The sequence below is a fragment of the Trachymyrmex septentrionalis genome, unplaced genomic scaffold, assembly GCF_001594115.1.
Source record: "Trachymyrmex septentrionalis isolate Tsep2-gDNA-1 unplaced genomic scaffold, Tsep1.0 scaffold5, whole genome shotgun sequence".
NCBI lineage: Eukaryota > Metazoa > Arthropoda > Insecta > Hymenoptera > Formicidae > Trachymyrmex > Trachymyrmex septentrionalis.
The window spans coordinates 1,856,310-1,869,790 of NW_017305672.1; the positions used below are offsets into that span (position 1 = coordinate 1,856,310).

Sequence of the window (13,481 nt, forward strand, 5' to 3'; positions counted from 1 at the left end):
GTTTCCGTACGCTCAAGTGATCATGCAAAATCGTATGTATTGCTTTCATGTCAATGCCTAAATCTAAAGATGCCTAAATCTCACGGTATGTCATATGCCGGACTCGCTCAATCATTTCACGCACAGCATCAACATTAGTGGCAACAACAGATGGACGACCGTCACGGAATTCATCACTAAAGAAGGTACGTCCACGCTGGAATTCGGTAAACCAATTATAAACAGTCCTATTGGATGGTACTTCATCCCCAAAAGCCAAATAAAGTCGATCGATGCATTGTTTCGGAGTTAGATTACATTTACAATCGTAAAAAATCATTGCCCGAAAATTTTCATGCGAAATTTCCATTTTCTTACAAAATAACTTCTTTTAAAATATTATGCTATGCAAACAAAACTAGTTGGCTTGGGTACAAACTGTCAATTGAATTATAGGTTCAAAACGTCTAATTTTACGGATATGATAGTAGTAGAAACTTCCAGCGTTGGCGCTACTGGAAGTACTAGATTGCAGAAACTTTTCCAGCAGCCTATACAGTCGCAAACGCTAGTGCAGATGTGTTATGAACATTATCCAACTCGGCTTTGATTTCTTTTGGCATTAAACCTTCCATATGTAGATGTTTGATCACTGCACGAAACTCGGTTTTTTCCATTTTGCAAAAAATACAAAGATTGATCGCTTTAATCGTCTACAGAAATGAAACCACGCGATGAATTCCGCTCAAAATTTGACAGTAATCAGCTGAAAGATGCTACTTGTCAAAAAGTAGTGTGACATGACACTGCGAGTGTCCTCTAACAGATTTTCTAAGAACTTATTGACTTGCCCTCATATTAAAAAAATATTAGTAGTCTTATTCCACACTCTAGGAGCTTGTTTAAACTCGTAGAATACTTTCTTGAGCTTACATATTTGACCCATTTTATTTTGAAAACCTTCAGGAATTTTCATATACAGTTCCTCCTGGAGTTCTCCATGCAAAAATGCATTTTTCACATCCATATTATAAGATCCTTTTCTACTATCACAGCTAGTAAGGTTCTTAACATGATTAATCATGCGACAGGAGCATAAGTTTCATCATAATCGAAACCCTTCTTTTGTGAACAGCCTTTGGTTATCAGTCGGTAATCAAAGGCTGTCTGTGTTAGCATAACAACCGCTAGACTCGGGGAAGGAAAACTAGTTGCAGTAGTGATCCCCGGGGTGGGTGGGTCCCAATCACTACGACACAGCGCGTCCTCGGGTTGCGGATAGAAGAAAAGCCTCGCTATCTCGGTTGAGGATAGAGGTTAGCTGCGAATAAATTGAATAAGCAGTCGCGGACAGCCGATTGGAATGGTCCTCCTGTTTGGGGGTTGGGCGTGGGTTTGATAAGCTCACACCGTGAAACGACTTTATCTAGAAACAACCAAAACTCGCCATGGATTCTTCTGGGGTAAAATTTTCCGGAGGTAAACTAGTCCCCCGTTCGGATCTCCGGGTGGGGACTACCTCGGGGAACTCATGTCGTATAAAGTCAAAACACGGGAGAGACATCAAAGTGGATACGTGGAACGTCCGAAGTCTTTACAGACCTGGGGCGTTTCAATCGATGGTCGGGGAGGTCGAAAGGTACGGGGTAGAAGTTGTCGCGTTGCAAGAAACAAGATGGGCCGGGGAGGGTTCGCTTAATGCGGGTTCGTACACGCTTCACTATGGAGGGTCGGAGATCCATAGTCTTGGCATCGGTTTTATGATTAATAGGAAAATCTTATCCGCGGTAAAAGACATTAAATTTATAAACGAAAGATTAGGATTGCTCGTTGTGCAGGGCCGATGGTACAAGATCGCGATAATCAACGTACACGCGCCGACGGAAGATAAAGATGGCGAAATTAAAGACGGGTTCTACGAAGAACTCGAACACCTCGTGGATCAATTACCGAACGATTACATGAAAATAGTCGTGGGAGATTTTAACGCGAAAATCGGTAAAGAGGACATTTTTAGACCAACGATCGGGCTCGAAAGTTTGCACGAGGAAAGTAACGATAACGGAGTGAGGGTAATTAACTTTGCGACCGGCAAAAATCTTATCGTCAAAAGCACGTATTTTAAACACAAAAATATCCATAAACAAACTTGGATTTCCCCGGATGGAGGCACGCGTAACCAAATTGATCACGTTCTTGCAGATAAACGGCGTCACACGAACGTACTCGATGTCAGGTCTTATAGGGGGGCGGATTGCGACTCGGATCACCTCTTTGTAATTGCCAAAATCAGGGAACGTCTTTCGCTAAACAAAACTAACGGGCAGTTGTTTGGAACTAAACGTCTAAATGTACAAGGTTTGATCGAGGGAGAAAACGGAATAAAATACGCGGTCGAAGTAACGAATAGACTCGCGGCTTCAAAGGAAATAGATGAATCGGATGATAACACGGTTGATAAACACTGGGAAAACGTACGAGACGCGATAGTAAAATCGGCGGAGGCCACGGTTGGTTTTTGTAAAAGGAACAAAAACAAGCCGTGGTTTGACGAAGAATGCGTAAAAATTGTTAAAGTACGAAACGAAGCGCGCATCACGTGGTTGGCTCAAAATACGAAGGAAACTCGGGATCAGTTTCTTAAGATTAGGCAAGAGGCTCATAATATGTTTAAAATTAAGAAGCGTCAATACTTAAAACGTAAAATTGAAGAAATAGATGAAAATTGTAAAAGCAGTAACGTACGAGGCACGTACATGGGGATAAATAATTTTAGAAAGGGATTCCAAGCTAGGACGGAAATGGTGAAAGATGAGAACGATAATTTAGTTACGGATACAACGGCAGTTTTAAACACATGGAAAAATTATTTTGATCGGTTATTGAATGTCGAATCTGAAAACGACCGGGAAATAGAGAATTTTGAGTATCACACGGCTGAACCTAGGATTAACGAACCGACAATTTCAGAAGTAGAAAGCGCGATTAAAAAATTAAAAAATCACAAAGCACCGGGTAATGACTTGATTCCGGCGGAACTGATTAAATGGGGGGGAAGTAGATTGATAGAAGAAATTCAGAAATTAATTATCTTAATATGGAATAAAGAAGCATTGCCGGAACAATGGAAAGATTCAATTATAATCCCGATTTTCAAAAAGGGGGACAAAATGAGTTGTAATAATTACCGGGGTATCTCACTTTTACCTACATGCTATAAAATTCTGTCGAATATTTTATTAATGAGGCTTGTACCATATGCAGATGAGATAATTGGAGATCATCAATGCGGCTTTAGGAGAAATAGATCGACTGCGGACCAAATCTTTACTATTCGGCAAATCTTGGAGAAAAAATGGGAATTCGACCAATCGGTACATCAACTTTACATTGATTTTAAAAAAGCGTATGATTCGATAAAACGGGAGAAAATGTATGAAATTTTAACTCGGTGGGGGATACCCAAAAAATTGGCTAACTTAGTCCAAGTTTGTTTAAAAGATACCAGAGGTAGAGTAAGAATAGGTAATCAAATGTCGGAAACTTTTAATATTCATAGCGGATTAAAGCAGGGGGATGCATTGTCACCTCTTCTGTTTAATCTAGTATTGGAATATGCTATTAAAGAAATGCAGAAGAGTAATGATGGTTTGCAGTTGAACGGTACAACACAAATATTAACATATGCGGACGATATTGCTTTGTTGGGAGATAATAAAGAAACACTAATAAATAACGCTAAAATTCTATTAGATAAAACGAAAGAACTGGGGCTGCAAATAAACGTTGAAAAAACTAAATATATGGTCACTGATAGAATTCAGAATATTCATAATAACGGAAACCTGGTCGTCTGTGATAAAATTTTTGAACGGGTTAGCAATTTTAAGTATTTAGGATCGATTTTAAACCAAACTAATGAAATAAGAGAAGAGCTCAAGAGAAGAATTAATTTGGGGAATGCGTGCTTCTATTCGGTTAAGAAACTACTCGGTTCGCGGATATTGTCTAGGCGCTTAAAAATTAGAATTTACAGAACGATTATTTTACCGGTAGTCCTTTATGGCAGCGAAGCGTGGTCACTTACGTTACAAGAAGAGAAAAGATTTAGGGCTTTCGAAAATAAAGTACTTCGAAAAATCATCGGGGCAAAACGCGATGAGGAAACGGGCGAATGGAGAAAATTACACAACGCAGAATTACATCAATTATATAATAGTCCGGATATTATTAATGTCATAAAATCGCGTCGATTAAGATGGGCAGGTCACGCGGCGCGTATGGATGAGAATCGAATTTAATATAAACTAATTGGTAAACCGGATAGAAAAAGACCATTGGGAAGACCAAGACGTAGATGGGAGGATAATATTAGAATGGACCTTAACGAAATGGGGTACGAGGGTCACAAATGGAGGGATCTGGCTCAGGGACGGGAACAGTGGCGGGATTTGGTATTTGCGGCAATGAGCTTTCGAGTTCCTGACGCCTAATAATAATAATCAAAGGCTGTCCTTATATCTCTCTATATTGTCAATATCTCTTTTGACTTTAAAAATCCATTTATTGTCTCATCTTTTTTTCTGGAGAAAGAAATGTCAAATCTCAGTTGTCATTCGGTATTAAGGCACTTATTTCTTCTAGAGGTATGCGAATTATTGTAGTTCAAATTCGAATCGAATCACAGTGAATTTGATTCGTTTTCAGATCTGAAAGATTTTAAACCGATAAGTTCAATATTTCGAATCATTAATGGTTCGATTCTGAATCACTTGCCTCTTGCTCTCTCTTTCCTGCATCTCCTATCACCAATCTTGTATCAGCGCATATCAATCTTCGTGCATGCACTTATTCATCGCGTCAGTTATCATTGGACTCTATTAGATATTTTCATCTTTCTGATATAACTGCGCAGTCTATGATTGTGTTTCGATATACACCAAAGATATACAGAATGGACTGCGCGATCCGTGTGTTAAAATGGTCGATAAAAGAGACCATGGAAAACGGCCATTTCTATCTCTTTCTATTCAATGATGTAATGGGAGAGAAAATGAGAGGGAGATTGATTTTAAAAACTAATTTAAAAAATAATTAACTATGAAGTATTTTCAATGACGGTACAATCTTTTTATAATAGATAAACGTAAAAATGAGTCATTTTCAACATACAGATATTACTAAAAAATATTGTTTTTAATACATTTATAACATATTAATTTTTTAATTTTTTATATTGTACATTCAAAATAAATTTTTTTAGCTAATGTCAGTATGTAAAAATTTGATTTGGTTCGATTCGTTTTCGAATCAAAAGGATTCAATTCGATTTGATACGGCGTAAAGATTTTAAATTCAATTCAATTCATTTTCGAACATGTTATAGATTTGATTCGACTTTGCAAATGCTTGATTCGCACACCTCTTCTAATTTCTTCACCAAAGCTTTATACTATTCGTCTCTATTCTTCTCAAACATCTGTCTTCAAAGTTTTCTGGTATATCATGACCAGAATGTCATGTCTTCAAAGTTTTCTGGTATATCATCTACAAATGTCTCCGCATGTAAAGCCAGAATCGCGTAGTTTTCCAGGTATTTCGGTTTTGATTTGTATCTCGTGCTTCTCCATAATCTCAGAAAAGGTAGATTTCTCAGATCTTTTATTTTCAGATTCATCAAATTATGACTTGACCTCATCAATTTCTTAACTTATTTCTTAACTATTTTTCTCATTACTTATTGAGTTCGAATTCTCTTGAATCCATAATTTCGCAACCTTTTCTGTAAATAAATGCTACAGCTTGATGAATCTAGTCACTAGTAATCAATCCATCGAATGTGAATCTTGTTCCATCAAATATTTCTTCCCTGGATTACTTTATTCTCTTTTGGATTTCAGAACTTATATCCATTTGGACAGTACCCTATAAAGTAACATTTGAGTCAAACTTTTCTGAAACGAATTCTTTAAGAAGTTTCAGATAAGTGACACATCCAAAAACTCTGATTTTTCTTATGTCGGATAGATCATCGAAACATAATGTAACTTTCCGTTTAGGACAGTAGTCAGACTTCTATTTATTAGGTATAGCAGCTTGTACGGCATCGACCAAAAAATCTTCCCGAGTTACAATTTAACAGCACCTTGCCTTTTCTAGAATGATCTGATTCATTCTCTCGGCGACGCCGTTCTGTTGCGGAGAATATCTCATGATGCATTCATATTGTATCCCTTTTTGCTCAAAAAATCCTTCATGTCGATAAGTATTCTCTAGCATTGTCACAATGAAAATGGCTTATTTTTGTGTTGAAATGCGCAGTGGTCATTGCTTCGTACATTTTGAGATATCGTAAAACCTCTGTTTTTGATCCAAGATGTAGCTGGAAAAATGACTAGTCATCTATTAAGGTAAGTACATATATTTTTCCATCACGTGACTCAGATGTAATGAGTCCTATCAAATCGCTGTACACCAATTGCAGTAATCGTTTTTCTCTTCGACATGCGTGATTATACGGCTTTTTTGTTTGTTTCCCTTGAATATATACTTCGCAGAGATCCATAAGTAAGAATGACAAACTGCTATTGATTCCTGTAGTCTGTTCTTGAGACTTAGCTCAAGCTTTCTTCAAGTCGTTGTAATTGATATGCCCCATTCGTTTGTGCCATATCTGTGCTGTGTCTTCATCCTTTGTACTTAGATTTGCATTGATAGAATTTCTAAAACTTAATTCGCTCCGAGTTTATTTCTATACGCTATTGCAACTACAGTGTCATTTTTGACAATTATTCCTCTGCCGTTTTCAAATGTAACTTGAAAACTAAGTTTTTATACGGACAACAAATTCATCTCAAGATTAGATACTGTTAATACATTTCTCAGACCGTGATAGGAATCTCTTTACCATTTATAGAGTATTGAAGAAAAATTTCTCCTATCTGATTAACGTTTTAGCTATTCTAATCTTTATAGATATATCTAGATTTTTTATATTCTTTAAAAAAATACTGCTGTCAATCAGATTCTATTATCCGAATCCAAAAACCATCTTACGTGTCTCCTTGAAATGTCTTTTATCGCTGCTGGAAAGCAATAGTTTTGTGAGCTCGTTTGATCCTCAGAACCTGTAGCTGCGTTGGCGGTTTTGCTATCAGAACTTTTATTATCATAAATCCTTTTGCGATATTCAATATATTTATGTCCTTGCTTGCCACAGTAATTATACTTATAATGAAATCTCGATGATTCGTTTCCTTTCAATGATGTTTTAATCTTTGTTCCCTTTTTATAGCCCTGTCATGATGCAAATGCTGTAAAAATTGATTCCTTGTTGCTTGATTTCATATCATTCATCCTTGATTTGATATCCAGTCAATCAATTAACTTATTCTTGACAAATCCTAAAGTAAGATTGTTTACAGCTAAAGTTTCAATGGTAGTGACTACGTTATTGACTCGGACGGCATTGTCAATAAAAGATGGCATATTACGCCTGTTTCTTTTAAAATGGCACCAGTGAATTATAAATCTCTGATCAATTTACCAAATTTTTAAAAATGATTTGCTAACGTATCATTTTTTGCATCAAACTTCATAGATAATAGAGACATACCATACGTATTAATAATTGGCTTGTAATGCACCTTCTTTCAAATGTTTGTCGTAATGCAATCTATATATTATAGTTCGAATGCTGTCTCCTTATCCTTGGCGTACTTAAGATGGCTGTCTGCAATTCTTATGGGATTTACACTTAACGATCACGTTTCTTATTCTCTTGGATAATAAAAGTAAGTATGTACTCGTATCTCTTAGATACATATTTTCTTTTCCCGCCGCTGCTCAGCCGTGTCCTCTGGTTTTAACTGGACCATCGCCATGTATAAATTTTCCAGAAATTCAAGCAAATCCATTTCATTCAGAAGCGTTTCAATGCGGAATTTCCAATTATCAAAATTGATTCCATCAAATAATGGAATCCTGTACTTTTCTGTTTCATCCATCATTCTCACTTTTAGATTACTTACACTTTTGCTTCGACTAATGATAATTCAGTAGTACAGTCTTTCTTTTACGTGAAACCTAGACCCACAATCTGTCATAATTTGGGTGAGCTTTCCGGAACTGAACAACTTACTGAGAGGAAATTAAAAAGGTTTTTATTTGAATTTTTGATACAACGTTCCTTTAGATTCGACATGAACGATCGATGAAGCCGGGGAGAAACATCCCAGAGAGTCGAAAAATTAGACAAAGATAAAAAACGCTTACGTCATCTTTCAGCTATTTCTTAAATGCAATCTCTCCTGAGATATGAAACTTGTTTCAAAACAAATATAGAAGTAAATAATATAAGTTTAATCTATATCTTTTTAATTATATAACAATGAAATAAACGCAATGTTTGTTACAAAAACGGCAATAAATTGTATTCTCTAACAATTTTATTTAATTTATAAGTGAACGAGTTCTCATAGAGACTGATATTATTATTTGTTGAAAGAATTCGTACCGCTTAAATTTATCCGCCTATTCACAAGGAAACGGACTCATGAGTTATTTTTATTTCTCTTACGTTGGTAGTATTTTTTCGTGTCATATATATTTTTCAGATTGGTAGTCTGTCTTCCTTTATTTTGTTAGTTCGACATGATACGTTTTTCATATTCGTTTCCGGTTCTGCTATAATTCTTTTTGTATGCTTCCACTGTTTAATAAAACTGTTTAATAAAAGAGATCAAGAAGGTCACTATTGCCATTTATTATTCAAAAAACACCGCCTTGAACCACAGATTATAGGCCTAGATATCATTGCCCGAGAATAAGTAACGGTAGTACGGTAAAAAAGGGATTCGTAGTGATATTGAATCATTGAACGCAATGTGTGCAGAATAATGGCACAAAATAACACTAGTTATTAATGCACCGCATTGTCATCGATTGAAAAATTGATCGGAAAAGACAATTACAATACGTAGCAATCTGCTATGCAAACGTACCTCGAACAGAATTTGTGATAATGCGTGAACCAAACAGAATACAGCAAAGTTGAAAGCTAAAATAATTCTGTCTGTCGACTCGTCAATCTACGTGCACGTACAATATACGACGACTGAAAGAAGTTTAGGATAACCTGAAAGAAATCTATAAAGATTCAGGATTGTCGAGAAAGGCCTTCTACGAGCGGTCATAACGACGCGTTTAGAAAATTGCTCGTCAGTAGAAGAATACATTACTAAAATTTTGTTTCCACATCATACAAATTGAACGGAATGAAATTGGAGGTTAAGAAGGAATGGATTGGTACACTCCTACTTGCGAGATAAATACAAACCTTCGAAAACTCGAACACACCTATTAGAAGTTTCGATAAAAACAAAATTATTACAAGAGGTGAAAGACGACTTGCAGCAGTCGGTGAACAAGGACACAGCATTACAAGTAAAACGAAGAGATCCCCAAAAGGGCACGAAAGGACCGAGATGCTATAATTGCAATAAATATAGTCACTTAGCGAGGGACGGTCACAGTAGACATAAGTAGACGAAATTATAGACCGACTAACACTAATAACACTAATAGCGTTTTCTCTTGGGACACACTGGGTGCAATCTGGTACCGTACCAGTTGCGTATAAATACTACACTCAGCTACACTACACTAGAGTGGTGCACCATGGTGTACATTACATTATTATTGCGCTAAAACTCTATTCCCGCTTGACTTCCATTTTCAAATTTTAAATGTCACACTGATTCTATACCGTTCCTTTGAAACGGTGTAGCAAAATCCCACTTGTGCATAAAATTTGCACTATATCGTAGCCATGGAAACACAGTATGTATACTGAGTGTTGCACTAGTGGGCGATAGTGCAGCCAAGAGAAAACGCTATAAAAGAAGCATTGATTGCGAATATCCTGTACACACCTCCAGAGTTGGGTAGTGCTAAGTTAAAAAGTTAATTAATTTTAACTTAACAGAAATTAGGGAGAATCAGTGAATAAATCCAGCGATAATAATTGAAAAAACTGCTCATATTGATATATAATATATAATATATATAATAGATAATGAAAGTGAGCTACTACATAATATGTATCATGAAGAATAATATCAATTGAGGAATTTGATAGTATAACTCCTGTGAATCCTCCTTAGTTACATTTTATACCATTAAGTTTTTAATTTTATTTAAGTTATATTTTATCCGTAACTAATTTTTTATTTAATTTTTTTAAATTAAGACATAATATGCGGCAATAGTGATAACTTAAAACAAGCTGAGGGTTGCAGAAGTGAGCAAATTTATTAGGTGTTGACCAATGAAATTATAAATATTTTAGTAAATTTTCTCTTTTGTAATTTTTACCTCATTTCAAATTATTATATATAATCGATCCCCAGATTTCAATCTGTCAAAAACCGTGTATTTCGATGTGTCTAGTTTTTGATAGATTGAAATCTATTATTCTTTATTATTATCGCTACTGCCTCGTATTGCGTCTGAAGCTTTAGACATACCACAGGCCAGTATTCATTGTCAAATCTTATATACTAAACAGTATATATAAACAAAACATATAAATAAAATATGGAGTATTTTCTAAAAATGAAGTATTTGTCATTTCCATTATTTGAAACCTTGAAATCATTAAAAAAATAAATTTAACTTTTCAATTACTTTTTTTTATTAACTTAACTTTTAATTCAATTAATTTCATTATAAATTAACTTGTATCTTAACTAAGTTCAATTTTCAAGATTATTAACTTCAAATTAACTTAGTTAAAAAAAAAGTTAACTTACCCAACCCTGATGAACTCACAACTAACCTACTTTCAGTAAGCAAGATCGTTCAGAAGGAACATATGGTAACAAAAGTGGTTACAAGATACGAAATGCAAAGAACGAAATAGTTGCTACAGTATGCTCATTGATCAACAGTGTGTATAAGTTAAATCAACCGACAATGGAAGTTTGAACAACAACAGGTGATGGAGATCAGTGCGTAAAAGGTTAGGCCACTTGCATTCTGAAACATTGCGAAGATATATGAATGTATTACAAAAGGAGTTTGGGCTTACAGGACTTCAGATCCAAAGGAGAAATCAAAAGTCCTTGCATAATCTGCCTGAAAGATAAACAAACCAAACTGCCATTTCAAAGATCAAATTATCGAGCAAAAAGAATTCTGGAATTGATACACTCCGATCTTTGCGGCCCCATGGAAACAAAATCAATAGATGACGCGAAGTATTTTTTTTTCTTTGATCGATGACTTATATTCGAGAAGGGTCTTTATTTATATTAGAAAGCAAAGATTAGGTAACGGAGGTATTTAAAAACTTTAAAAAATTCGTGGAAAATAAAACAGGAAAAAGAATTTGCACCCTGCGCATAGACAACGGAACAGAGTACGTCAATGAAAGAAGAAATTTCTAGAGAAAGAAGTCAAGCATCACACGAACATGCCTCACTTCAGAACAAAGTGGTGTGGCTGAAAGGTAAAACAGGACAATTGTCGAAAAAACCCGATGCATACTATTCGAAGCCAAATTGCCAAAAAGATTCTGGAGAGAGATATCAACTGCTGTTTACCTTATCAATAAATGGTCAACGAAGATACTGGACAGAAAAACTCCCGAAGAAGTTTGGTTGGAGAAAAAACCGGATCTTCGTTATTTAAGAATTTTCGACATCAAGGTACGAGAGTGGTCCCAGAAGTACCCGACCTAACAAAGAAAACACAAAAAATTTGGGAAAAAATATCTTTATTTCTCAACATAGTCTCCTTTTAGCTCGATACACTTTTCCCAGCGATGTTCAATAGCTTCGATGGCCTGTTTATAGTAAGAACCGTTGAACTCCTCAAAATAGCCATTAACCGCAGACTCCACCTCTTCATTGTTGGTAAATCTTCTACCACCGAGCCATTTTTTCAAGTTTGGAAAGAGAAAATAATCCGAGGGGGCTAAATCTGGCGAATAGGGTGCGTGGGGAAGCAATTCGAACTTTAACTCAACATCCTCCCGACGCTGCTTTTGTTCGATTGTGAGCAAGCGCGGCACCCACTTTGCGCACAGCTTTCTCATCTCCAAATTTTCAGCCAATATGCGATATACAGCACTTTTTGAAATGTTTACCATTTCAAATGTCTGCTAGCTCGCGCACTTTCAATCGACGGTCACCCAATACCATTTTGTGGATTTTCTTCACCATTTCTGGAATGGCCACCTCACTTGGTCGACCACTGCAATGTTCGTCTTCGCAGCCTCGTTTAAACTCTGCCACCCAATATTTTATTGTTGTAAACGAAGGAGCAGACTCCTCCAGAGTAGAATCCAGCTCGGCTTTGATATTGGTTGGGCTAAGACCTTTCAAATGAATGTATTGTATCACATAACGATGACCAATTTTTTCCATCTTTGCAAATTCACCGAGATCGTTCACTATTGATGGCTGCCAAACAAATACTGAACAACGTAGCGTCTTCAAACTTCATAGTTAAGCTTTAGAAAGTTGGTGCTTTCCCCTACAGTGATTTTTTTATACAATAACCGCCATCTGTACGTCAGGTCGGGCACTTCTGGGACCACCCTCGTATATGCCTATGTCCCAAAGAAACTAAGACAAAAATGGGAGAAGAAGAGCACAGAATGCATTCTCGTAAATTATTGCGAGGACAGTAAGGCCTATCGATTGTACCAACAACAGGAAAAATACTAAAAAGAATAGAAGTGATCTTCACAGAGGAGCAACATAGTCACATCCGAGAAGTCGACGAAGAGACTAACAATACTAGAAGCTCGCAGAAGCACAAATCGGAATTTCTTCCAATTACGGACAAACCGGAGAATGATGATTCTAGCGACGAGACATCGATTGAAAGCAAAAACAGAAGAATCAGACTATAACAATCTCGAAGAAATCGAACTGATCTGAAGACACGGTAGTGTCTCGGCATTAAGCATGGCGTGAGTGCACACTGCCGTGCCTCCTTTACGCGAATCGGCGATCACCGGATCAAGATTATCGGATCTCAATAACGGCTGTCCTGATCAAGTTTTAAGTATACTTAATCGATAGCTTACACTCCGGTTGTATTATACGTGCTTTTATTTTTTCTCTACGTACCCTATAAACGGAAATATTGTGACGCAAAGTCCGGATCTGTAACTTTTCAGATTAAGATATGTCATCGTCGACCATATTTCGCATATTCCTTTGATGTCCTGACATTCTTTACGCAAGGAGCGCTGATATACATGATCAGCGAGCGCTGCGATTTGCACTATGGTAGTATCTCGGTTTTTTTAAAACAACAGGATCAATAAAGTCGATAATAATAAAACACGCTGATAATTGCTAACTAAATTAAGAAATAATAATAAAAAAGCGATTTATTCGATCTCAATCTCCATTTGTTTATAACTTAATATTTACATTAACATAATAATATTAACAAAAGAAGATCAAATTATACACGGAAATGAAATT

The 13,481-nt window shown here is 36.2% G+C and overlaps 1 protein-coding gene across 1 annotated transcript; it reads left to right on the forward strand.

Moving 5' to 3' along the window:
- The first annotated feature begins 1,282 nt into the window (after positions 1-1,282).
- On the forward strand, positions 1,283-12,898 carry LOC108751552. Its single transcript, XM_018491788.1, has 4 exons — positions 1,283-3,114; positions 3,244-3,353; positions 11,386-11,638; positions 12,699-12,898. Exons 1-4 carry the CDS (start codon positions 1,428-1,430, stop codon positions 12,896-12,898), a joined length of 2,250 nt encoding a protein of 749 aa, XP_018347290.1. The 5' UTR covers positions 1,283-1,427.
- The last annotated feature ends 583 nt before the right edge of the window (positions 12,899-13,481 follow it).

Coding starts and splice junctions, on each gene's coding strand:
- LOC108751552 (XM_018491788.1), top strand. CDS start 1,428: ATGGATTCTTCTGGGGTAAAATTTTCCGGAGGTAAACTAGTCCCCCGT. Junction 3,115..3,243: donor GCCGGAACAATGGAAAGATT/CAATTATAATCC, acceptor TACCATATGCAG/ATGAGATAATTGGAGATCAT. Junction 11,639..12,698: donor AAAACTCCCGAAGAAGTTTG/GTTGGAGAAAAA, acceptor TACCAACAACAG/GAAAAATACTAAAAAGAATA.